Source organism: Eleutherodactylus coqui, chromosome 3 (assembly GCF_035609145.1).
Source record: "Eleutherodactylus coqui strain aEleCoq1 chromosome 3, aEleCoq1.hap1, whole genome shotgun sequence".
NCBI lineage: Eukaryota > Metazoa > Chordata > Amphibia > Anura > Eleutherodactylidae > Eleutherodactylus > Eleutherodactylus coqui.
Window position 1 is genome coordinate 315642715 of NC_089839.1, and position 24033 is coordinate 315666747.

General features: G+C 46.9%; 1 protein-coding gene across 4 annotated transcripts in view; it reads left to right on the forward strand.

The window, feature by feature from the left end:
• The first annotated feature begins 6673 nt into the window (after positions 1-6673).
• RNF220 (ring finger protein 220) overlaps positions 6674-24033 on the forward strand; it is a 235369-nt gene continuing 218009 nt past the window's right edge. For 2 of the 4 annotated variants that reach the window (XM_066597999.1, XM_066598000.1), the window contains exons 1-2: positions 6674-6790; positions 13537-14278. In XM_066597999.1, the coding sequence (XP_066454096.1) occupies positions 6707-6790; positions 13537-14278 (826 nt within the window). In that variant the 5' untranslated portion in view covers positions 6674-6706. The remainder of the gene's footprint in view (positions 6791-13536; positions 14279-24033) is intronic. The other 2 variants (XM_066597997.1, XM_066597998.1) reach the window with 1 other exon arrangement.

Consider the following 24033-nt stretch of genomic DNA (forward strand, 5'->3'; position numbering starts at 1 on the left):
GAGATATTATCACCCAGTGTGAGATATTATCACCCAGTGTGAGATATTATCCCCCAGTGTCAGATATTATCACCCAGTGTTAGATATAATCCCCTAGTGTCAGATATTATCCCCTAGTGTCAGATATTATCACCCAGAGTCAGATATTATGCCCCAGTGTCAGATATTATCCCCTAGTGTCAGATTTTATCATAGTTTCAGATATTATCCAGTATCTTATATTATCTTCCCCCAGTTTCAGATATTATTCATCAGTGTCAGATCTCATCTTCCATTGCCATATGTTATCCCCCCCAGTGTCAGATGTAATACCCGCAGTGTCAGATACTATCCTCCAGTGTTAGATATTATCCCCCAGTGTCAGATATTATCCCCCAGTGTCAGATATCCCCCAGTGTCAGATATTATCCCCCAATGTCAGATATTATTTCCCAGTGTCAGATATTATTCCTTAGTATCAGATATTATCCCTGGGTGTCAGATATTATCCTCCAGTGTCAGATATCATCTCCAACTGTCCGATATTATTCCGCAGTGTCAGACATTATCCCCAAGATTCAGATATTATCCCTCAGTTTCAGATATTATCCTTATCCAGTATCTCATATTATCTTCCCCCAGTGTCAGATATTATTTATCAGTGTCAGATGTCATCTTCTATTGTCATATGTTATCCCGCAGAGTGAGATATTATCCCCCAGTGTCAGATATTATCCCCCAGTGTGAGATATTGTCTCCCAGTGTCAGATATTATTCCCCAGTGTCCGATATTATGCCCCAGAGTCAGATATTATGCCCCAGAGTCAGATATTATGCCCCAGAGTCAGATATTATGCCCCAGAGTCAGACATTATGCCCCAGAGTCAGACATTATGCCCCAGAGTCAGACATTATGCCCCAGAGTCAGACATTATGCCCCAGAGTCAGACTTTATGCCCCAGAGTCAGACTTTATGCCCCAGAGTCAGACTTTATGCCCCAGAGTCAGACATTATGCCCCAGAGTCAGACATTATGCCCCAGAGTCAGACATTATGCCACTAGTGTCAGACATTTTTCCCCTCCTGTCAGACATTATTCCCCTCGTGTCAGATATTATTCCCCTAGTGTCAGATATTATTCCCCTAGTGTCAGATTTTATCATACAGTTTCAGATATTATCCAGTATCTAATACTATCTTCCCCCAGTTTCAGATATTATTCATCAGAGTCAGATGTCATCTTCCATTATCATATGTTTTCCACCCACTGTTAGATGTAATACCCGCAGTGTCAGATATTATCCCCCAGTGTCAGATATTATCCCCCAGTGTCAGATATTATTCCCCAGTGTCAGATATTATCACCCAGTGTGAGATATTGTCTCCCAGTGTGAGATATTGTCTCCCAGTATCCGATATTATCACCCAGTGTTAGATATTATGCCCCAGAGTCAGATATTATTCCCCTAGTGTCAGATTTTATCATACAGTTTGATATTATCCAGTATCTAATATTATCTTCCCCCAGTTTCAGATATTATTCATCAGAGTTAGATGTCATCTTCCATTGTCCTATGTCATCCCCCCGAGTATCAGATGTAAAACCCGCAGTGTCAGATACTATCCTCCAGTGTCAGATATTATCACCCAGTGTCAAATATTATCTCCCAGTTTCAGATATTGTCCCTGGATGTCAGATATTATCCCCCAGTGTCAGATATTATCCTCCAGTGTCAGATATTATCTCCCAGTGTCAGATGTCATCTTCCATTGTCATTTGTTATCCCCCAGTGTGAGATATTATCCCCCAGTGTCAGATATTATTCATCAGTGTTGATATTATCACCCAGTGTCAGATATTATCACCCAGTGTCAGATATTATCTCCCAGTTTCAGATATTGTCCCCCAGTGTCCAATATTATCACCCAGAGTCAGATATTATGCCCCAGAGTCAGATATTATGCCCCAGAGTCAGACATTATGCCACTAGTGTCAGATATTATTCCCCTAGTGTCAGATTTTATCATACAGTTTGATATTATCCAGTATCTAATATTATCTTCCCCCAGTTTCAGATATTATTCATCAGAGTCAGATGTCATCTTCCATTATCATATGATTTCCACCCACTGTTAGATGTAATACCTGCAGTGTCAGATATTATCCCGCAGTGTCAGATATTATCCCCCAGTGTCAGATATTATTCCCCAGTGTCAGATATTATTCCCCAGTGTCAGATATTATCACCCAGTGTGAGATATTGTCTCCCAGTGTGAGATATTATTCCTTAGTATCAGATATTATCCCTGGGTGTCAGATATTATCCTCCAGTGTCAGATATCATCTCCAACTGTCAGATATTATTCCCCAGTGTCAGACATTATCCCCCAGATTCAGATATTATCCCTCAGTTTCAGATATTATCCTTATCCAGTATCTCATATTATCTTCCCCCAGTGTCAGATATTATTTTTCAGTGTCAGATGTCATCTTCCATTGTCATATGTTATCCCACAGAGTGAGATATTATCCCCCAGTGTCAGATATTATCACCCAGTGTGAGATATTGTCTCCCAGTGTGAGATATTATTCCCCAGTGTCCGATATTATCACCCAGTGTTAGATATTATGCCCAGAGTCAGATTTTATGCCCCAGAGTCAGATATTATGCCCCAGTCAGATATTATGCCCCAGTCAGATATTATTCCCCTAGTGTCAGACATTATTCCCCTAGTGTCAGATTTTATCATACAGTTTCAGATATTATCCAGTATCTAATATTATCTTCCCCCAGTTTCAGATATTATTCATCAGAGTTAGATGTCATCTTCCATTGTCATATGTTATCCCCCCGAGTATCAGATGTAAAACCCGCAGTGTCAGATACTATCCTCCAGTGTCAGATATTATCACCCAGCGTCAAATATTATCTCCCAGTTTCAGATATTGTCCCTGGATGTCAGATATTATCCCCCAGTGTCAGATATTATCCCCCAGTGTCAGATATTATCCTCCAGTGTCAGATATTATCTCCCAGTGTCAGATGTCATCTTCCATTGTCATTTGTTATCCCCCAGTGTGAGATATTATCCCCCAGTGTAAGATATTATCCCCCAGTGTCAGATATTATTCATCAGTGTTGATATTATCCCCCAGTGTCAGATATTATCCCCCAGTGTCAGATATTATCACCCAGTGTCAGGTATTATCTCCCAGTTTCAGATATTATTCTTATCCAGTATCTGATATTATCCTTCCCAAGTGTCAGATATTATCCCCTAGTGTCAGATTTTATCATAATTTCAGATCTTATCCAGTATCTAATATTATCTTCCCCCAGTTTCAAATCTTATTCATCAGTGTCAGATCTCATCTTCCATTGCCATATGTTATCCCCCCCAGTGTCAGATACTATCGTCCAGTGTTAGATATTATTTTCCAGTGTCAGATATTATCCCCCAGTGTCAGATATTATCCCCCAGTGTCAGATATTATCCCCCAATGTCAGATATTATTTCCCAGTGTCAGATATTATTCCTTAGTATCAGATATTATCCCTGGGTGTCAGATATTATCCTCCAGTGTCAGATATTATCTCCAACTGTCGGATATTATTCCCCAGTGTCAGACATTATCCCCCAGATTCAGATATTATCCCTCAGTTTCAGATATTATCCTTACCCAGTATCTCATATTATCTTCCCCCAGTGTCAGATATTATTTATCAGTGTCAGATGTCATCTTCTATTGTCATATGTTATCCTGCAGAGTGAGATATTATCCCCCAGTGTCAGATATTATTCATCAGTGTCAGATATTATCCCCCAGTGTCAGATTTTATCTCCCAGTTTCAGATATTATTCCTCAGTGTCAGATATTATCCCTCAGTGTCAGATGTCATCTTCCATTGTCATATGTTATCCACCCACTGTTAGATGTAATACCCGCAGTGTCAGATATTATCCCCAGTGTCAGATATTATTCCCCAGTGTGAGATATTGTCACCCAGTGTCCGATATTATGCCCCAGTGTCAGATATTATGCCCCAGAGTCAGATATTATGCCCCAGAGTCAGACATTATGCCACTAGTGTCAGATATTATTCCCCTAGTGTCAGATTTTATCATACAGTTTCAGATATTATCCAGTATCTAATATTATCTTCCCCCAGTTTCAGATATTATTATTAATCAGAATCAGATGTCATCTTCCATTGTCATATGTTATCCCCCCGAGTATCAGATGTAAAACCCGCAGTGTCGGATACTATCCTCCAGTGTCAGATATTATCACCCAGCGTCAAATATTATCCCCCAGTTTCAGATATTGTCCCTGGATGTCAGATATTATCCCCCAGTGTCAGATATTATCCTCCAGTGTCAGATATTATCTCCCAGTGTCAGATATTATCTCCAACTATCAGATATTATTCCCCAGTGTCAGATGTCATCTTCCATTGTCATTTGTTATCCCCCAGTGTGAAATATTATCCCCCAATGTAAGATATTATCCCCCAGTGTCAGATATTATTTTCCAGTGTCAGATATTATCTCCCAGTTTCAGATATTATTCTTATCCAGTATCTGATATTATCCTTCCCAAGTGTCAGATATTATCTCAAGGTGTCAGATATTATCACCCAGTGTCAGATATTTTTCCTCAGTGTCAGATATTATCCTCCAGTGTCAGATATCATCTCCCAGTGTCAGATATCATCTCCCAGTGTCAGATATCATCTCCCAGTGTCAGATATCATCTCCCAGTGTCAGATATCATCTCCCAGTGTTAGATATCATCTCCCAGTGCCAGATATCATCTCCCAGTGCCAGATATCATCTCCCAGTGTCAGATATTATTCCCCAGTATCAGATATTATCTCCCAGTGTCAGATATTATTTCTCAGTTTCAGATATTATCTCCCGGTGTCAGATATTATCACCCAGTGTCAGATATTATTTCCAAGTGTCAGATATTATCTCCCAGTTTCTATCCTTCCCAAGTGTCAGATATTATCTCAAGGTGTCAGATATTATCCCCCAGTTTCAGATATTATCACCCAGTGTCAGATATTTTTCCTCAGTGTCAGATATTATCTCCCAGTATCAGATATTATTCCCCAGTGTCAGATATTATCTCCCAGTTTCAGATATTATCTCCCAGTATCAGATATTATCTCCCAGTGTTAGATATTATTTCTCAGTTTCAGATATTATTCCCAAGTGTCAGATATTATCTCCAGGTGTCAGATATTATCTCCAGGTGTCAGATATTATCACCCAATGTCAGATATTATCTCCCAGTGTCAGATATTGTCTCCCAGTTTCAGGTATTATCCTTATCCAGAATTTGATTATCCTTCCCCAGTGTCAGATATTTTTCATCAGTGTCAGATGTCATCTTACATTGTCAGATGTTATCCCCCCAGTGTCAGATGTAATACCTGCAGTGTCAGATATTTTCCCCCAGTGTCAGATATTTTCCCCCAGTGTCAGATATTATTCCCCAGTGTCAGATATTATTCCCCAGTGTCGGATATTGTCACCCAGTGTCGGATATTATTTCCCAGTGTCAGATGTCATCTCCCATTGTCAGATGTAATTCCCCCAGTGTCAGATATTTTCTTTCAGTGTTAGATATCAACTCCCAGAGTCAGATGTAATCCCCCCACCCCCTCAAGTGTCAGATATTGTCCCCCAGTGTCAGATATTGTCTCCACAGTGTTAGATATTATTCCCCCCTTTCATATTTTATCTCTCATTGTCAGACATTATAGCCCAGTGTCAGATGTCATCTCCTAGTGTCAGATATTACCTCCCAGTGTCAGCTATTATTCCCCCATTACCAGTGACTATCACTGCAGTCCCCTATTGTCATATAGCATCTCCCCAGTGTCAGATATCATCCCCATAGTATCAGTATATATCATTGTAGCCCCTTTGTCAACTATTATCCACCCAGTGTCAGATATTATCCCCCTCCAGTATCAGTAACTATCACTGTAATCCCTCATTGTCAGATATCACCCCCACCTTCAGTAAGCTATCACTCTAGCCCTCGGTGTCAGCTATTATCCCCCCGTATCAGTGGCTATAGCTGTGGTCCCCCAGTCTCGGCTATCATCCACCTAGTGTCAGAAGCTTTCACTGTAGTCCCCCAGTAACAGCTGTTAGCCCCCCAGTGCCAATTCTACCTGCCTGTGTATAGACTTCGTGCAGCACCTGAGCAGGGAAGAACACAAGGTGCAGGGGTCACTGGTAATTGCAGGGAGCCCCTCGTGAGCGCTGGGTGCAGGGGTCACTGGTAATTGCAGGGAGCCCCTCGTGAGCGCTGGGTGCAGGGGTCACTGGTAATTGCAGGGAGCCCCTCGTGAGCGCTGGGTGCAGGGGCACTGGTAATTGCAGGGAGCCCCTCGTGAGCGCTGGGTGCAGGGGTCACTGGTAATTGCAGGGAGCCCCTCGTGAGCGCTGGGTGCAGGGGTCACTGGTAATTGCAGGGAGCCCCTCGTGAGCGCTGGGTGCAGGGGTCACTGGTAATTGCAGGGAGCCCCTCGTGAGCGCTGGGTGCAGGGGCAGCTTCGCCTGTAGGACAGCCCTGTGTGCTCTGCACTCTCATCCCATCCTCCTCTGTCCTGTAATGTATGCAGAGCAGTGAGTGTTGTGCGCTCTGCTGCTGGGAGCTCTGCTCAGTCTCTGGGATCAGCTCGCACACAGGCAGCTCTGCAATCACATGCAAAGCAAAGCATCCCGGGGAGCCAGCAGCAGCCAGGGAGCCCTCCTGCCCTCCTGTCCAGCCGCCCTCCAGCTCCTCACGGTGAGTACCGGGTCACAGCGGGCGCCGGGAGGGGAAAGTGCAACTTTTCTGGCGCAACTTTATGCAAATTGCAGCATGGAAATCAGGGCTGAGAATTGGGACGTTCGCCCTGCAGACCCTGCCAGGGGCTCGGGCACTTCTCCCGGGGGCCGGGCTGGGCTGCACAGCTTGCGCTCTATGTGTGCACAGAGGAGGCTTCTGGCAGCTTATTTCTCGGGCTTGTTTTTGCACGATTACAATTTAGTGAAGACCCCGCAGCCGCCGCACAGTCGTCTATCGGGGGCGTCGGGCGTCCTGCTCCACTTTCCTGCAGATGTCGGTCACTTTTGCTACTTTGTTGCTGCCAGTTCCGGGTTGCGCGCGGGGGGCTCCGTGCAGCCACTCAGGGGTTAACAGAGCTGCTCCAGGGCTGCAGAATTTTGCCACTTTGTCGGCTCTTCCTTCCTGCAGCTCCGGGGACACAGGGAGCCTCAGCGGGGGTCTTCTGCCGATTGTTGCGGAGGGGGAAGCGGCGGTATCCTCTCACCTGGCCCTGGATGGTGAGGAGGAGCAGGAAGCCTTCACCCCTGCACCCCAAAGTGCAGGAGGGTCACGTGTGGGGGCGCAGATCTGGAGCGTTGTCTGCAAGTGGCTTGCATGGAATGCTCGGGCTTGATCTATGAGGACTCGGGGGTCCCCGATGATTGGGGGGTCCAGCAGCTCCTTGGAGGACCCCCTTGTTAGAGCACCTGCTCCCCTGTCATCTGGGAGCCGACAAGTTGCTCCTCAGCCCAAGTGATGAGAACCCGGAGGTGTCTGCTTTGTCTTTGCACTTGACATGAAGATCTAGCTGAAGTTTCTGTCTTCTCGGGGCCTCCGTCATCTGCGGCTCATTACAAATTAAACCTTCAATTTATAATTCACAAGAGAAGCGAAAAATAAGTCTAAAAATGTAAAATTGAAATAAAAAATTAAAATCAGAATTTCATTTTTAGGATTTAGAATTTTATGTTTTGTTCATCCGGTGCGGGATGTGTGTAGGGCTGTATATATGTACGATTACAGGTATATACTCGTGTGTGTAATTGTAGGTGTATATACATGTGTGCAGTTAGGTGTATATACTCGTGTGTGTAATTGTAGGTGTATATACATGTGTGCAGTTAGGTGTATATACTTGTGTGTGTAATTGTAGATGTATATACTTGTGTGTGTAATTGTAGATGTATATACTTGTGTGCAGTTAGGTGTATATACTCGTGTGTGTAATTGTAGATGTATATACATGTGTGCAGTTAGGTGTATATACTCGTGTGTGTAATTGTAGATGTATATACATGTGTGCAGTTAGGTGTATATACTCGTGTAATATGTGCATGTATATTTGTAGTTCTTGTGTGGATATACATATATACCATTCTATGGACATTTGTAGGTGTGTGTATACTTGTGTAATTCTTGTGTGTGTATACATATATACCATTCTATGGACATGTGTATACTTGTGTGTGTGTAATTATATATGCATATATATTTTTGGTCTATATACTTGTGTAATTCTATGTACATTTGTAGGTGTGTGTAATATATATGCATGTATTTGTAGGTGTATACATGTGTGCAGTTATATGTATATTTAGGTTATTTACTTGTGTAACTCTATGTACATGTATATTTGTAGTTCTTGTGTGGATATACATATATACCATTCTATGGACATGTGTATACTTGTGTGTGTAATTATATATATATTTGTAGGTGTATACATGTGTGCAGTTATGTGTATATTTAGGTTATTTACTTGTGTAATGATATGTGCATGTATATTCGTGTGTATACATATATGCCATTCTATGGACATTTGTAGGTATGTACTTGTGTGTAAGTGTGCTGATACATTTGTGTGATTGTGTGGGTATATACATGTATACCTGTGTGTAATGATATGTGCAGTGTATCAGCAGGTTTGTATATTTGTGTTTGCGCTGTGCAGATATTTGGATACATTTCTTTGTTGCTGAATCTCGTTGGTTCAGTTATTTCTCGGTGACATGTAAGATCGGGGTAAGTTTGGCGCTGCAGCGGCGTCCTGGGCAGTCTCAGGGCTCTCCTCGCTCTCTTCTAAGCTGGGACAATGTGTTTATTCATTTTCCAGGCTTTTGCATGTAATTACACCACCGCAGTAATGCAACCTGTTGTGTGTAAACGCTCTATCAACTTTATATAAACCTGTTTAAAATTCACTGGCAACGACTCAAATGCACAAAACCCATTAAAGGGGAAATTTTCTTTTGCTTTAAATTTTTAAACATTTACAAACAGATTTGTGAGCCGCCGCCGTTTTATTGCAGCCTTTGATTCTGTTAGCAAGCAGACAGATTACAATGGAGAAATTATAGAAAGTAGGAACTCGTCTCCCCAAGAAGATGTTCGAGGTTTTTGCTTTATTTTATTCTTTCCATTTCTTCTATTTTGTACCGTGTGAAATAGAGGAGATCGGACAGAGCCGAAGCTTCTGATCATCGGATACATTTATTTATGTGCAGGAGAAAAAACAGAAAATAGACAATTCCTTTATTCAGAATTTACTTTATAAAATTAATATAAACCCCCTAAATCTGTAGACGGTGCAGTCCGTATAACGCCGTGTGTATCTGCGCTGACAGGAGATACAATAACGGATCTGGAGCCGTACATATCCTCTCCGTGCCCCGCTGTTACTCCCCGTTTTGTGCCGTTCACATTGTATTTATCCCGCTATTTCTTTTGGATCCGCTTTTTCCCGGAGCGTCCGGTTGCTTCTTTCTCTCGGCTCATCTGACTCCTCGTTTAGTTCATTTCCCACTGCCGGTCGAGCCATCGCTTCGGAGTTTGTCTCATGCTGTGGAAAAGTATTTGATGATTTATATGGCTGCCTCTTCGATTGCTGTGTCCAAGTCTTCTTTCTCCACCATTCAGCGGGGATGTCAGCCCTTATTACTTACTATTGATCCCTTTGCAAAGTGAGAAGTGAACTAAAATTAATGTCAATCCCACTGCCCGGATCAATAGCCGGAGTTATTTTAATCTGGATTTGCACGGGGTGCTAAATTAAAAAAAATCAGCATAGTAGCCGGCAGACGGTGGTGTATCGGTTTCTGCCGCTCGTCTGCACGGTCGTCTGAGGTGTTCAATGTTCACCTCTCACTGATTATACTGCAATCCATATTTTTTTAATTAAGCAGGTCTGTTAGTTTTTTCTTATTTAGGGTCCTGTGTTTCGGATGATGACATCTTGACATTCGCAGTGTATTAACTATAGATTTCCATAAGGCTTGCGGTTTGTGCTTGCCGTGTCCTCTCAGTCGCCTCTGAAGAAGATGCTGCTGGGTAAAAACTCCACATTTTGAGTTGGTTGTAAATTTCTTGCAGTCGTGTGAATTTGTCCTGAGCTTTTGTCACATTTGTTGCTCGCTCTCTGAATCGGGACAATGGGACGTTGCAGTCGCAGCCATCGGTCGGTCTCCGGGTTTTGTCAGACATCAGAAAGAAATATCTGATGAGCTGGAGGGGAATCTGCTTCCTTCTGTTCCAATCCATCCAACATCACATTTCGCAGCGATGACCATGAGCGCTCTGGACGGCGCTTCTGACCGGGACACTTTGTATTTCCAGTAGATCCTATGAATATTCAATAGTTCAGAGTCGATTTGATGAGTTAAAGGATCATGAAGCTTAACGATTGCACAGTGGAAATAACTCAGCGCGGCCCCAAAACAAAGCTTCATATGTGGTACAGTGCCTTCAGGAAAAAAAGTCAAACTGCTGAAGGTCGGGGATTGACATCATCATCATCATCATCGTTCCCTTTGTCTTGGTTCCTCTCCTTTAACTTAAAGTCAGAGTTATTTAAAAAATTGGAAGCGAGAAAATAAGTTAATGAGAGATATATAATCTGATAATTTAGGGTTGATGCGTGCTCGGACGCCTGCCAAACGAGGAAGCAATCCCAGGGTGTCTGCTGAGCTGCACAATTAATAGTGGTGGCATCGGAAATGCTGCAACACCCGGGGTCTCTGCCCTGAATCATGTGCTCAGCTCACCTGACGGCTGAGGCCGAGACGCGCCAGCGCAAAAGTCACCGCAAACATCCGATGTCCTTATTTAAGGCTGACGGGAAAAAAAAATTATATATACACAGACACAGTAATGTAATAGTATATTAACCACCGCACTCTAGGTATGAGATATATTTATGTGTATCCTTTAGATTGCAAGCTTTTATGGCCAGGACTATTAGATTTATCATTTTAGTAATTTCTGTATTTTGTAGATATTGTAGAGCGATAGACGACTGCGCTATAGAAATAGGAGCAATATAATACTGGTGCTCGTATAATAAGAATATTGTATAGATATAACAGCACTGAGCGTGTGTAATATATATATAATGGTAATAGTAAAAGGAAATATATATATAATGGTAATAGTAAAAGGATATATATATATAATGGTAATAGTAAAAGGATATATATATATAATGGTAATAGTAAAAGGCGCTATATATATATATATATATATATATATATATATATATATAATGGTAATAGTTAAAGGCGCTCTATATATATAAACACATAAATATATTTAAATATATAAATAAAACTATCTGCATATATTAATAATAAGTTAATAACGAAACATTTCTACATAATTGTAACTATCTACATATAATAATAATAATGACCTCACATAACGTTATATACTAATAGCAGCATTCTCTGTACATGTAATAACTACATATAATGATGGCAACAAATGTAGAATTGTAGCTATATCTAACTGCCTGAATATACCGAGCCGTGTGCAGATAATTACTATATCTAATGCTGATACAATATATAATAAGTATCTGAAGAGCTGAGAAAGTTGTATGTTGGGAAGCGGCCTGCTCTGGGGGTCTGTGGTGGTCCGGCTGTAGTGTATGACACAGTGAATGACCCTGGAAGCGGCTTCATGTGAGGAGCCCCGGCTCCCCGTCTGCCGGTGTGCAGCCGCCGCCGATCCGCCACTTTTTCCTGCCGTTTATTTGGTTCCTGCAGAATCTTTCTGCGCTCGGCTAATAAACTAATCAGAAATAGATTACTTTGTCTTTAGGTCTTTGTGCTTTATGATGTCGCTGTTTTACCAGCTCGGGGTCTCGAGGCCGCGTCCTGCTCCCAGTACAAACTCTTTCATCCTCACTATTAAACTTCTGCTCTTTGATTTAGAAGAAAAGGCCGCGCCGCTTTATATGATAAACCCAAGAAAGAGATGTTTTTATGGGTCTCCGAAGGGGCGAAAAGCAATATGTTTCCGTAAGGTGTTCTTGCGCCCCGCTGCAGCGTTTAACCTGGTTTGTTTACATGGCGGCTTATTAATACCTTCACTAGAAAGAAAAGTGGCTGTGGGTTAACCCTTGCATGACAGCAGCAGCTTTGCCTATTCCCGGACCTCTAGGACCGGCGGCCGCTCGTTCGCCTTCTTACATCTATTCTTTTCATTCTTTAATTTGATACTGAAGTCAGACGTGTTCCCTCTGAATTGTGGAAGCGCAAAATAAAAATACAAGCGAGAAGCGAATCCCCGGAGGCGAGAATATTTGACTTTCTTTCAGGATGGGGCGAGTGACGGCGGTGCCGGGGACGTAGAGACGACAGGTACAAAGTGTCAGCTCCAGATGTAGAGCCGCTCTTACCAGAACATACAGATCATTCTGCGGCCGGGAAGAATTACAGCTAATGCCGCAAATGCTTTCCAACGAGAGGGGAGTCATCGCTCATTAGGGCCGGATAGGCTTTGTGTAACGAGGAAGGTGATTTGGTTATCTTTCTTCCACAAGCTTTTATCTGCTTGTCACTTTAATCTATATCTCGCCGTGTATCTGCGCCGCAGACAATACCCCTCATGTCCTCACGCATCCACATGATGTACAGTGCTACCGTCCCCCGAACACACGACCCTCCCTGCCCCCCCAGCACTACAAGAGATAACAATGATTGCAAATGCTAATCGGCCGCTGCCAGAGAGCAAGAACGGCCGATAAAAATGAGGGAAAATTTATCGTTAGCGCCGGAAAATTCTTCACAGTCGACGCTTCTTCTGGTTCGATCTTGCCGTAGAGGCGTCTAACGAGAGCAGTGAAATCCAGGTGTTTGTGATGCCGGCGGCCAAAGTCCAGCCTCAGTTTTTGTATTTAATTTTTTCCCTAATTTTTTGAAACGATTTGAAAGTATCTAAATTGTGCGATCCGCTGTGCGGGCGACGAGTCCGACGGCGAGGGCCCCAGGGTGGGACGTGGACCCGGAGACCCCCAGAAATAGCAAATGCAAATAATTAAAGTGCGTAGATACTGAGATGTATGTGGTGCGCGTGCTGTCTGCTATACGGTGTATAGAAGGGCGCTGTGTACATGTGTGTACTGTCTGCAGTGTGTGCACCCTATAGGCACACATATATGTAGCGTGTTTAAGGAGTCCATGTATTTCTTCTATCGCTGCCGACCACTTTGTGCACAATAGGATAATGCCGCCCGGCCTCACGGGGCTCCCGCTGCCTTTGATGGTGCACAATTGGATTTCGTCTGGAGATCCTTGTGCCCCCGTGTGAAAGGTCCGTGCCGGAGTCTGATAATCCCGTTAATTGCCATGTATAGGGGAGTCGGTGACTAAAAGGCAGGAACGCAAACAATAATTCTGTATTGATTTCTGCTCACCTTTTTCTTTCACTTTCTCGTTGTCTGGACGCAGGTCTCACAGGGAAGAAATGAAGTGACGTTTCCCGCTTGGCGTGAAGATCCCGCAGCCGCCGCCACCAGAGGAATCTTTACTGAAATTCTCGATTTGGCAAGAACCAAAGTGTCAAAAATGGATCTGCACCGAGCCGCCTTTAAGATGGAGAACTCTTCCTTCCTTCCCAACCCGCTGGCCTCTCCCGCACTGATGGTGTTGGCATCTACCGCCGAGGCCAGTCGTGATGCCTCCATACCCTGCCAGCAGCCGCGACCCTTTGGGGTACCCGTATCGGTGGATAAAGAGGTGCACATTCCCTTTACTAACGGCTCCTACACCTTCACCTCAATGTACCATAGACAAGGCGGCGTCCCCGGAGCCTTCTCCAACCGGGACTTTCCACCATCTCTTCTCCACCTCCACCCACAGTTTGCCCCTCCGAACTTAGACTGTTCCCCAATCAGCATGCTGAACCACAGTGGCGTGGGCGCCTTCCGGCCCTTTACCTCCCCCGAGGAGCGTGAGAGCTATCAGTCTGCATTTACCCCAGCCAAGCGCCTCAAGAGCTGCCATGACACGGACTCTCCGCACCTGCGCTTCTCTGACGCTGATGGGAAAGAGTATGAATTTGGGGCGCAGATCCCAACAGGTTCCCCTGGGGGACTTAAAGTGGACGATGCTGGGAAGAAGCTGTTCGCCGTGTCCGGCCTGATATCGGACAGAGAGACGTCGTCGAGCCCGGAGGACCGGAACGAGAGGTGTAAGTGTTCCCCACTATTACTTCGCATGCAGATTTATAGCTGTGAAGGTCGATATAAAGTCATGTTAAGCACATGTAGAGAGCGTGTGGATGAGCCCGTGTGGATGAGACCGCGCATGTCCTCCATTATGGTGAAAACACGCTGCCGTGGGCGCAACTATGCTCACCGCTACGGAGTAGTTGTGCCTGTAAGAGGGAAATTTCCTCTCCCTCGACGGCTGTTCAAATTTCTTGCCAGAGAGCAGGAGTTTGAAAAAGCCCGCGAAGAGATGAGTGTCGCCCGACGCTCCCCGCGCCACGAGTTCAGGGCCGTCCTATCTCCGCTGTAATAGAAGAGTCCCGCTAGTGAAAATGAAACCACTGAAACCCATTAAAGGAGCCGCTTGGTTTTGTCCCGTTATGCGGCCGCGATTATCATAAGGGGGAAATGCGCGTTCCTGCGTTCTAGATGGTTGAGGCTCAGACAGTCGGGACGCGGCGAGACATGAAGCGCTTGTACCTCTCGTCGCTGTTCACACATAGTAATCGATAGATGAAGTACCTACATGTCTGCTGGCGCGCTCTACGGTTCTACGCTGCGTCACGCCGCTCTACGTTGGTCCCTGAAGTTACGTGCGCTGATCTTCAGTCCAACGCGATAACGATAACTGCGAACGAGCGGCAACTAATAACAATGTATCACAATGTATCAAACTGCTCTGTGGTTCCTTATTGTTGATGGTGATATGGCGCCCTGCATGACGCGGCTACGCTGCGTGGCGATGGCCGCTTCTAGATGGCGAGACGGTTTCTATTTTGCATAATAATTCGATTGTGACTGGAGACTAATTGGATTGTTATGTGGAGGAGCCGTCCCTAACCGGAGCCGCCACCTGTACGCTACCGTGAGAAACTGCGCAGCGCACAACCATTTGACACAGGTGACGGCGCGGCGGAGCGCTCAGGACCGGATCCTGCTGACTTCGCCCAGAGAACGCGGGATAGAAGGAAAAAACTGACAGACACTAACGGCTCGGATGATAAAGCTGCGCCGCAGCTCGCCGGGGATTCTTAAAGCAAAGCAATCTTTCTCCTCCATTTTTCCTCTTCACTCGGAGTGTAAATTTCTCTTCTCCCCATATAGCAGCGCTTTAGCGTTTTCCGTCTTCCGTGCGGCTCGCTCGTCTTGTTACGACGCCACAGAGGGTAATTGAGATGTCCTGTCTCTTTTTCTCCAGTTGAAGCTACTTTCTGTGCTGTCGACTTGAATTAGACACCGAGTTAACTTTCTGCTCCTAAGAAGGCTCCGTCGGCGCGGCGCACCCTCCGCCATCGCTGCAGCCGTGAAACCCGTTGTGGCTTGTAAATCGGAGCTGTCCGGCCTCGTCTCACCTGCTCAGCCGAAGCGTTGTCCAGCGCTCCGACCTCGGGGTGGGGGGCGACTCGGGCCGGCCAGACAAATGCGGGTTTCTTCCAAATTCCACTCATTTAAAAACAAGATTTTTCGTCTTTTCACAGTAATGGCCCCCTGCAGTAATAACAATGGCGCGGCGACGCATGTGCCGCTGCCACGGAAGAGGCCGCAAAATCTCACTGCTACAGTTAGGATATTTTGTAATGACCTGGAATTAAAGAGTTAATGTAGCGCCCCTCCCCCATTCTCAGACCACTTGATTGTCATGGTAAACCTCCGTGCCGCGGTGTACACGGGATATGGACCCTGCGAGGCGACTCTGACTGTTGACATGGGTGAATTTCCTGGCAGAAAGTGAGCGGCGGACGGTGCAGTTGGGCGCCCATCTGCCCGGACTTGGCGGCGGTTGGCTATTTCTGTGCCAGCTTCATGTCCTGAATGTCTAATCAGCGCCTGCGATGGGGGAGGTCACTTACCACCAGCAGGATCCCATCCGAAATCGCGCAGTTCCAGCCTCTGGCCCTATTGTGCTTATCAGAACGCATCTTAAGGCCCAGGACGGCGGCGGCGGCGGGGGGAGCGGTCACATGACGTAGAGTCCAGCGCTGTCAGAATAATTGTCGGTTCCTGTAAAATTCGCTCAGTTCTCGTGAAAAAGGGAAAAAAAAAAAAATAAGATTTTGTGTTTCATCTTTTATGAGTTGAGAAAACGGCGATTAGTGCAGAGAACGCGGGAAAGACGGAAAGTTAGCAGCTGTGATTGACGGCGGTGCGGGCCATTGTGTCATTGTAGTAATGATGGCGGATGCCTCTTATGTCATCACCTCGGTATGAAGCGCGAGTGTATTGGTGGCGAGAGCGACATTCCTGCAGGAGAATATACGGATCTGCTTCCTTCCTGACAAGCAGAAGCTCTTGAGAGCGCAAAACTTTGAAGAGTGACAGTCCGGAGGTTCCCATTACTTAAAGGGCCAGCGCAGAGAATAGAGGAGAGCGCTCAGGTCCAGGACGAGCGCCAATAAATCACCCTGTAGTGCAGGGATTCGGGCAGGACGACCGCATGCCATTCTTCGCCGCTGCCGCTCGCTGCAGAGATATTGCTTGGGTCGTTATGATACAGATCGCTTTGTGTACCGGGGGGTTTAGGCGGATGTTGGGGGTCTGCTGAGCGGCGGAGAACGCATTAATTATCGTTATCACTGCGTCATAATTATTTTTATTGAGGGCTAAACAATAGATAGAAATGGCACAGTCCTTTAAAAGCGCTGGATCTGTCTGGTTGGCGTCCGCAGGCTGCGGGGGAAGACCCCACAGATGACCCCCAGCGTCCCCTCGCCTCCCCGTGAGCGGCAGCTTCAGTTGTGCTGACTGCAGAGCCTGGCGGCGGCTGAGCGGCACTTAACCAGATGCTGCGATGGCCGCAGCCCCCCTTCTGTCCTGTAAACATCGCCTGCGCTCATTCGCCCCCATTCGCCAGCCGGGCAGCGCAGATCTGAGCACACGCTGCGGCCTGGAATATGCAAATCGCTTTTTAATTCACTGTTTTCCGGCTGCACATTCGCCCTCGCAGCGGACGGGTTAAACTGCCAGCAGCATCATTACGATGTTCATTAAGGGCGTCACGCCGGCCGCGCCATTTACATTAACGGTCTGCCGCCCAGATTTCTTCCGGTTTTTATGTCTTCGTTGGGACACAAGTTTTTTTTTCTGGTTTGTTTGATGTTTTTTCTGTCCATGTCATCTGATTGCTTCGCACAGGCCAGGAAGGGGTTAATGGCCCGCCATCGGCGGAGGATCATGATGAATGGGATGAAGCGCGGCATCGATTGTGATTACAGGGCATTGATTGCTGATGACGGACCAGATGGCTGCCATGTTGCGCTATTAAGGCGCCGAAAGAAGCAACGGATGCAATCGGCGATCAGATGATAAGTTCGTAACAGAACAGCCAGTAGCGCCCGGGGGCGGGGCTCGCCGTCGCCATGATGGCTCCCTGAAAGTGAGGCGCCTGATACGGATTGCGATATCCGCTTAGATGGTTATATTTCATGGCTGACGCGTTCGCTGTTCGGGGCTCGCTGCTGCAAAGCGGCCGACTTAAATGCATGTCTGACGAATCATCCGTAGTTTTTCTCTAAATAGATTGGCGCTCTGCTGGGCGGCGGCCATGTTGTCACATCTGAAGTAGATGAATCTCCCAGCAGCAGCAGCCGGGATGTGATCGCTGATCTGCCGGACTATCAGTCCTTGTAGTACGCGCCAAAATAGGACGCGCCGCGTATTCTTTCACGTGAACGAACTCATTGAAGTTAATGGGTTCCCTGTGAAGGAGGTTTATTGTAAGCGCTGAGGGTTCGTCACAGTGTGTCATCAACCAGGACACAGATTATTGTCTGCACTGATACACTGAAACAAACCCTCAGCTGTGCTGGCAGGACGAAGGGCGGCTCCCCACCAGCGCGTTCGCAGAGAATACAACCCATAGTTTTCAGAATTCCATGCATTTATGGCACGCGAAAAATAAACGCCACGTGCTTTACGTTTGTGCGCATTTGCGTACTGATTTCAGCACATCCGGTGTGAAAACATTTGCGCCGCGCTCTGTCGGTGCGCATTCAGGGCGAGTTCACACCCCTTCTGTGATTAAAAAGGCTCACGAAATGTACTCGCAAAACGCGCTCATGAGAACAAACCCGTTGACATGAAAACACACACAGATACGGTCGTCCTCGCGGCGGCGGCGGCTCAGTCAGGGTTTTTGTCTCTCTGCTCCGAAAAAAAATGAACCCTTTTCTCCACTTTCTTTACACTTTGCTCCTCCAAAAACGGGGCAGAGAGACGAAAACCCTGACTGGGCCGCCGCGGGGTGGACTCGCCCTAATCTGCACGTAATCCAGATGTTTCCATTCACGGACAGCAAGCAGAGATAGAAGCGGACACATAAAGTGCGCGCCGCGGTGCCGGAGAGCTGCTCATGGCGGCGGCCGCTCACATTTTATGATTTTGTCACACAGCAGATTTTCCCATTGACATTTTTGTAGCCGAAAGCTGCTCCCATGTGATGTGAGGAGGCGCAGCGCGGCGGCGGCGGCTGATTTACGGCCGGCAGTTTCGCTTTCTGGGCTTTAAGGCTTTTTTTATTATTATTTCTTTATTTTGAGCTTCCGGGAATTTTCTTTTATTCCGTCTTTTCTGATATTTCGTGTTTTTCCAGTTCTCTGGGATCTTTTTGCACATTTGCGCGGCCGCAGCGCTGGCTGGAGGCGGTTCCCGCTATTGCATCACTGAGCGATGTTGGAAGCTGTAAAGTTCTTCCTGTAATTTCTCCATCATTACAGCGAGTTATGTGGCGACTGAGGCGACGCGACGCATCCGGGAGCCGGGAAGCTTGTTACATCGTAACCTTTCTGCTCCGTAAAACTGGGATGGCGCCATTTATTCTTCATGATGGTTAAGCTGGAATGACCGCTTCTAAAATAACAATTAGGGAGCAGCGAGGACCGAGGGAACGTGCCGCCGCCGCGTGGAGCGCGCCTCGAATTACTGATCTCAGGCCTCATTCTGTCTTTGTATCTGTCTTTGAATTACGCAGTTCTATTGGGATCCGGCGCCACGGCGACTGCGGTCATGTGTGCGACTCGCCGGCGGCCGGGCTGCGATTGGGCTGGTTTTTGTAATACCATGACACTGCTGCCCGGCAGAAGGTTCAGAGAATTCGCCCAGAATTTGGGTCATGTGACTGTTCTGAGGCGTGTTGTGCGGATCTCACGTTTCACGGACGGCTATGCAGCGACTTTGGTCACATGTCATCAAGTCTCATTAAAGCTGCTGAACCGAAGAATCCGTGTGACTTGCTTCTTCGCTGCGATTTGGTCGTTCAGAAGCACCCAGATCGCTGACAGCTCGCAGGCAAATCGCACTGCCGTCCGGCGCAGTTGTGTGCGACTTTCGAGCTTTGACCAAAAATCCAACAGTTTATAATACTTCGCGGTAGGTTGCAGATCGCCGGCACGCACCTCCATTGACATCATTTTAAGTAGTGATGCAATGCGACATTGTGACAAAGTCGCCGCGTTGCCCTGGCGTTAATATTAAGGTCCGTGGTGACGCATCGGACAGACCCTGCGTTGTAGTTGTGGTCATCTGTAGTTATCTATCACTTTGGCGCTATAAAATGGCTGTCCACGTGAGCGATATATCAAGCACTCAGATCCTACAATGTGGACAAATCAGCATCCGGGGCGTCCGTCTGACCGCAGCCAATCAGCTGCCAGCAATCACTTTTTAGGTGCATTTTGGAAATTGATAGCAGCATTCTGATTGGTTCATGCCGCTGTCGCTGTCTGTTTTGGGGGTCTCTGCTAATGACCCCCCTCCCTTCTGCCGCTCAGGATTCTCCCCGGAGACGATGGTAGTTCAAGCAGAAATCGAAGGCATTTAAAATACGCGGCGGCGGGACGATCCAGCGGCGTAACCTGACCGAGTCGCAGCCGGGATTTGTTGTTTCTCGTCCCGTTCCGGGTTTTACCTCACGATTCGCGCCTCCTTGTGGGTAAGGAATGATGATGATGATGGCGGCGAAAAGAAACATCAGGCGGCCGAAGATTCCCATTTAGTACAAAGCAAACAGTCCGCCGTGACGATGGCGAATGGGATACTGTGTGCGCTACTTGGAGGGGCGTCCTCTGGGGACCACCTCATATGAAGTAGTAGTAGAAGAGTCAGCGGCCATCTGACGCTCGGACTCCCAACTAGCTAATGTTCCCATGGAGCAAATAATTAGTCAGCGACCAAGAGACGTGGCACCGCGCGGTCTGCTGACCATGGAGGGTCTGTCACTGTACGGACGAGTGCTCAGGCTTCGTTGATGTGTCTTCGGTTTTGTAGCAACTTCAGCCAATGTACCAGAAGTCATCTTAGAGGGGTCCTCCTATGAGTCCGAGGCTCTCGCGGTCAGTCATGTGAATCCCCCCGCCGCGGGTCGCAGGTTCCTCCTGGGTGGAATCGCACAGTTTTTATAAAGGGAAAACAAATACGTCTCCTTCCTGCCGGATGCGGAGCGCGGCGGCGCTGCTCAGGGCGCTTCTAGACACAGCGTAGCACCGCGGTCCGCTCTATCCTTAATTGCCGGTCAGGTGGGGGGGCTAAAACTCCAGATAGTCGCAGGTCCCAGAGGTGGGTACGCCTCAAAAGTCCAGATGGGAATCCCCCTTTATGATCCCCCTTTATTCCAGATGGGAATCCCCCTTTATAATCCCCCTTTATTCCAGATGGGGATCCCCCTTTATGATCCCCCTTTATTCCAGATGGGGATCCCTCTTTATGATCCCCCTTTATTCCAGATGGGAATCCCCCTTTATGATCCCCCTTTATTCCAGATGGGGATCCCCCTTTATGATCCCCCTTTATTCCAGATGGGAATCCCCCTTTATGATCCCCCTTTATTCCAGATGGGGATCCCCCTTTATGATCCCCCTTTATTCCAGATGGGGATCCCCCTTTATGATCCCCCTTTATTCCAGATGGGAATCCCCCTTTATGATCCCCCTTTATTCCAGATAGGAATTCCCCCGGATGTTTCTGTGGCCCCACAGCAGATTTCACTCTTTCAAATTGAATTCAAATTAAAGAGGGGAAATCTGCGGCAGATCTGCGCCAAAACCTCCGCTATGAATCCTAGACGGGTGAACGCACTTAAACGGGTGACTCTTCCAGCAGATGTCAGATCGGTTGACCATCAGTTAGGCCCCTTGCACACGCCAAGAGCTTCTCGTGAGATTCTCGGACGCAACTCACATCGCACAGCGCATGGACACTGCGTCCGCGTGCTGCGCGATGTGTGAGACACCGGATATTACATCTCATACGAGACTCGTGAAGATAGGACACGCAGCAGGTTGTCAAACTCTACCAGCGTCCAGGTGACAGAACGCCCGCGTGCGCCCACCCAGTCAGAGTTCATTTTCCGTGTGAATTCGGCGCTAGTTGGATAGTTGTTGGGCGCCGGACGACATCTTTGTGTGACGCAGGTTGCATAATGGCCGTTATCCATGAAGTGTCGGTGTCTATGGTCGGCCTCGTTGCCCCCTCATCCTCGTATGCCCCCCTCCCGTCGGTGTCTATGGTCGGCCTCGTTGCCCCCTCATCCTCGTATGCCCCCTCCCGTCGGTGTCTATGGTCGGCCTCGTTGCCCCCTCATCCTCGTATGCCCCCCTCCCGTCGGTGTCTATGGTCGGCCTCGTTGCCCCCCTCCCCATATTCACCAGGTATTGCATTACTATAGTGGGTCCCTGGGGTGAGACCCTCAGCGGCGGTGCTGCCCGCTCTCCGTCTTCATCGCAGTCTCTGATTGTCCATGAGTCGCCGTCGTCCTGAGAGGGACACTAATGTTATTCTGTCAATATCTTTGCCATGGAGATAAAACTGCGCGGAGCCTCTGTCCACACAAATCAGTCAGCGGATCAGGAACAAGGAAGGAGAGAGATGTCAATATGTGCGAGAAATGCTAATTATGGCTTTTAGTGACATCCAGTGACAAATTGGCGCCAGGGGTTAAACGAGACGGCTGAGCGGAACCTGCTGCAGGTGTTGCTTTCCTGCTGGATACAATGTATCACTTCGCTCACAAGACACTTTGATACAGAGTATCGGCTTCTAGGAGAGACTATTGCAAATCGTACGAGCCGGACGCGGGGGGCGTGCTCATCTGTCCGAAGACCAGTAAAGTCTGCGACTTCACCCTACAGCACTATGCGCTGACCATACTGCATGCTACCGGCAGGTATCAGACCGTGTATGTACCAGTACATAATGTATGACATATATGGCGTATCACTCCCAAAAATAAGGTTTGGCGGCGCTCCACCTGCTTCAATTCGCTATGGTCACCAACATTGTTTTTGTGAAAGCACAAAAACTGCACTCTCAGTCACATATAAGATGTCTGGAGGTTATATCAGTACTGGAGCGTTATAAGAGGGGCGGCTGATATCACATATATGATGTCTCTGGGGGTTATATCAGTGCTGGAGCGTTATAAGAAGAGCAGCTGATATCACATATATGATGTCTCTGGGGGTATATTAGTGCTGGAGCGTTATAAGAGGACCAGCTGATATCACATATATGATGTCTCTGGAGGTTATATCAGTACTGGAGCATTATAAGAGGAGCAGCTGATATCACATATAAGATGTCTGGAGGTTATATCAGTACTGGAGCGTTATAAGAGGAGCGGCTGATATCACATATATGATGTCTCTGGAGGTTATATCAGTACTGGAGCATTATAAGAGGAGCAGCTAATATCACATATATGATATCTCTGGAGGTTATATCAGTACTGGAGCATTATAAGAGGAGCAGCTAATATCACATATATGATGTCTCTGGAGGTTATATCAGTACTGGAGTGTTATAAGAGGAGCAGCTTATATCATATATAACAGCTCTGGAGGTTATATTAGTACTGGAGCATTATAGGAGGAGCGGCTGATATCACATATACAAAGTTGTCAGCACTGCAGATATGGGATATATACCATAATAGTGATTGGGGGGGGGGGGGTTCTGCTCTTCCTGTAACTCATCCATACAGGTAGCCTCTTTACAGCCTAAAATGGCTGATAACAGGGAGCAGTGATTGCACATATCATGTCCTTAAAGTCGCCATGTAGGAATTTTTTTTAGTACCAAAACCCGGGTGTTGCTCCTCCTGACAATGTGCCTCCCGCACGTCTCCTGTCAGCAGATTCTACCAATCCATCACATGCCGAGTGATCGATCTCTGGCTGCCAGGCCCTGTCTGCTGAGCCGGGGAATCTATGAGCCAAGCTGTCAGTCAGTGTGTGTGTGCTCGCATATCTATGTCTACACGTATGTGCCGGCAGTGAACACGGTCTAGCGCATAGTCACATGATCTCAGCAGGACGTGGACGACTGCTCGGCCGCTCATAGCTCTAACTTACAGGGCTACTAGCAGGAAAAATACCCTTTGCATCATCTTTTTGCATCCATGTTTCCTGTTGGTGCTGCTGGAAGCAGCTCTGTACACAATCAGCCTCCTTCCCCTCTGGCAGCTGACAATCTGACAATATAGTCCTTTTTTCAACTGACAGAGTTTCCTCAGCTATGCCACCATGTACTGCAGAGGTTGGTCCTTCCTGACAAGCAGGCAGAAAGCTGTTTCTATTGGCTGAACAGAGGATCGCTGTGCGGGGGCCGGGCTGTGGGAACGAACTGAGCATGTGTGTTCTCAACACTCAGCTCATCGGGTGGCCGTGCACATTCCTATACACTGTGAACACCAGGTGGCGCCACACCATGGAAGTACGGTGGACATAAAGTCTGCACACCCTGTAAA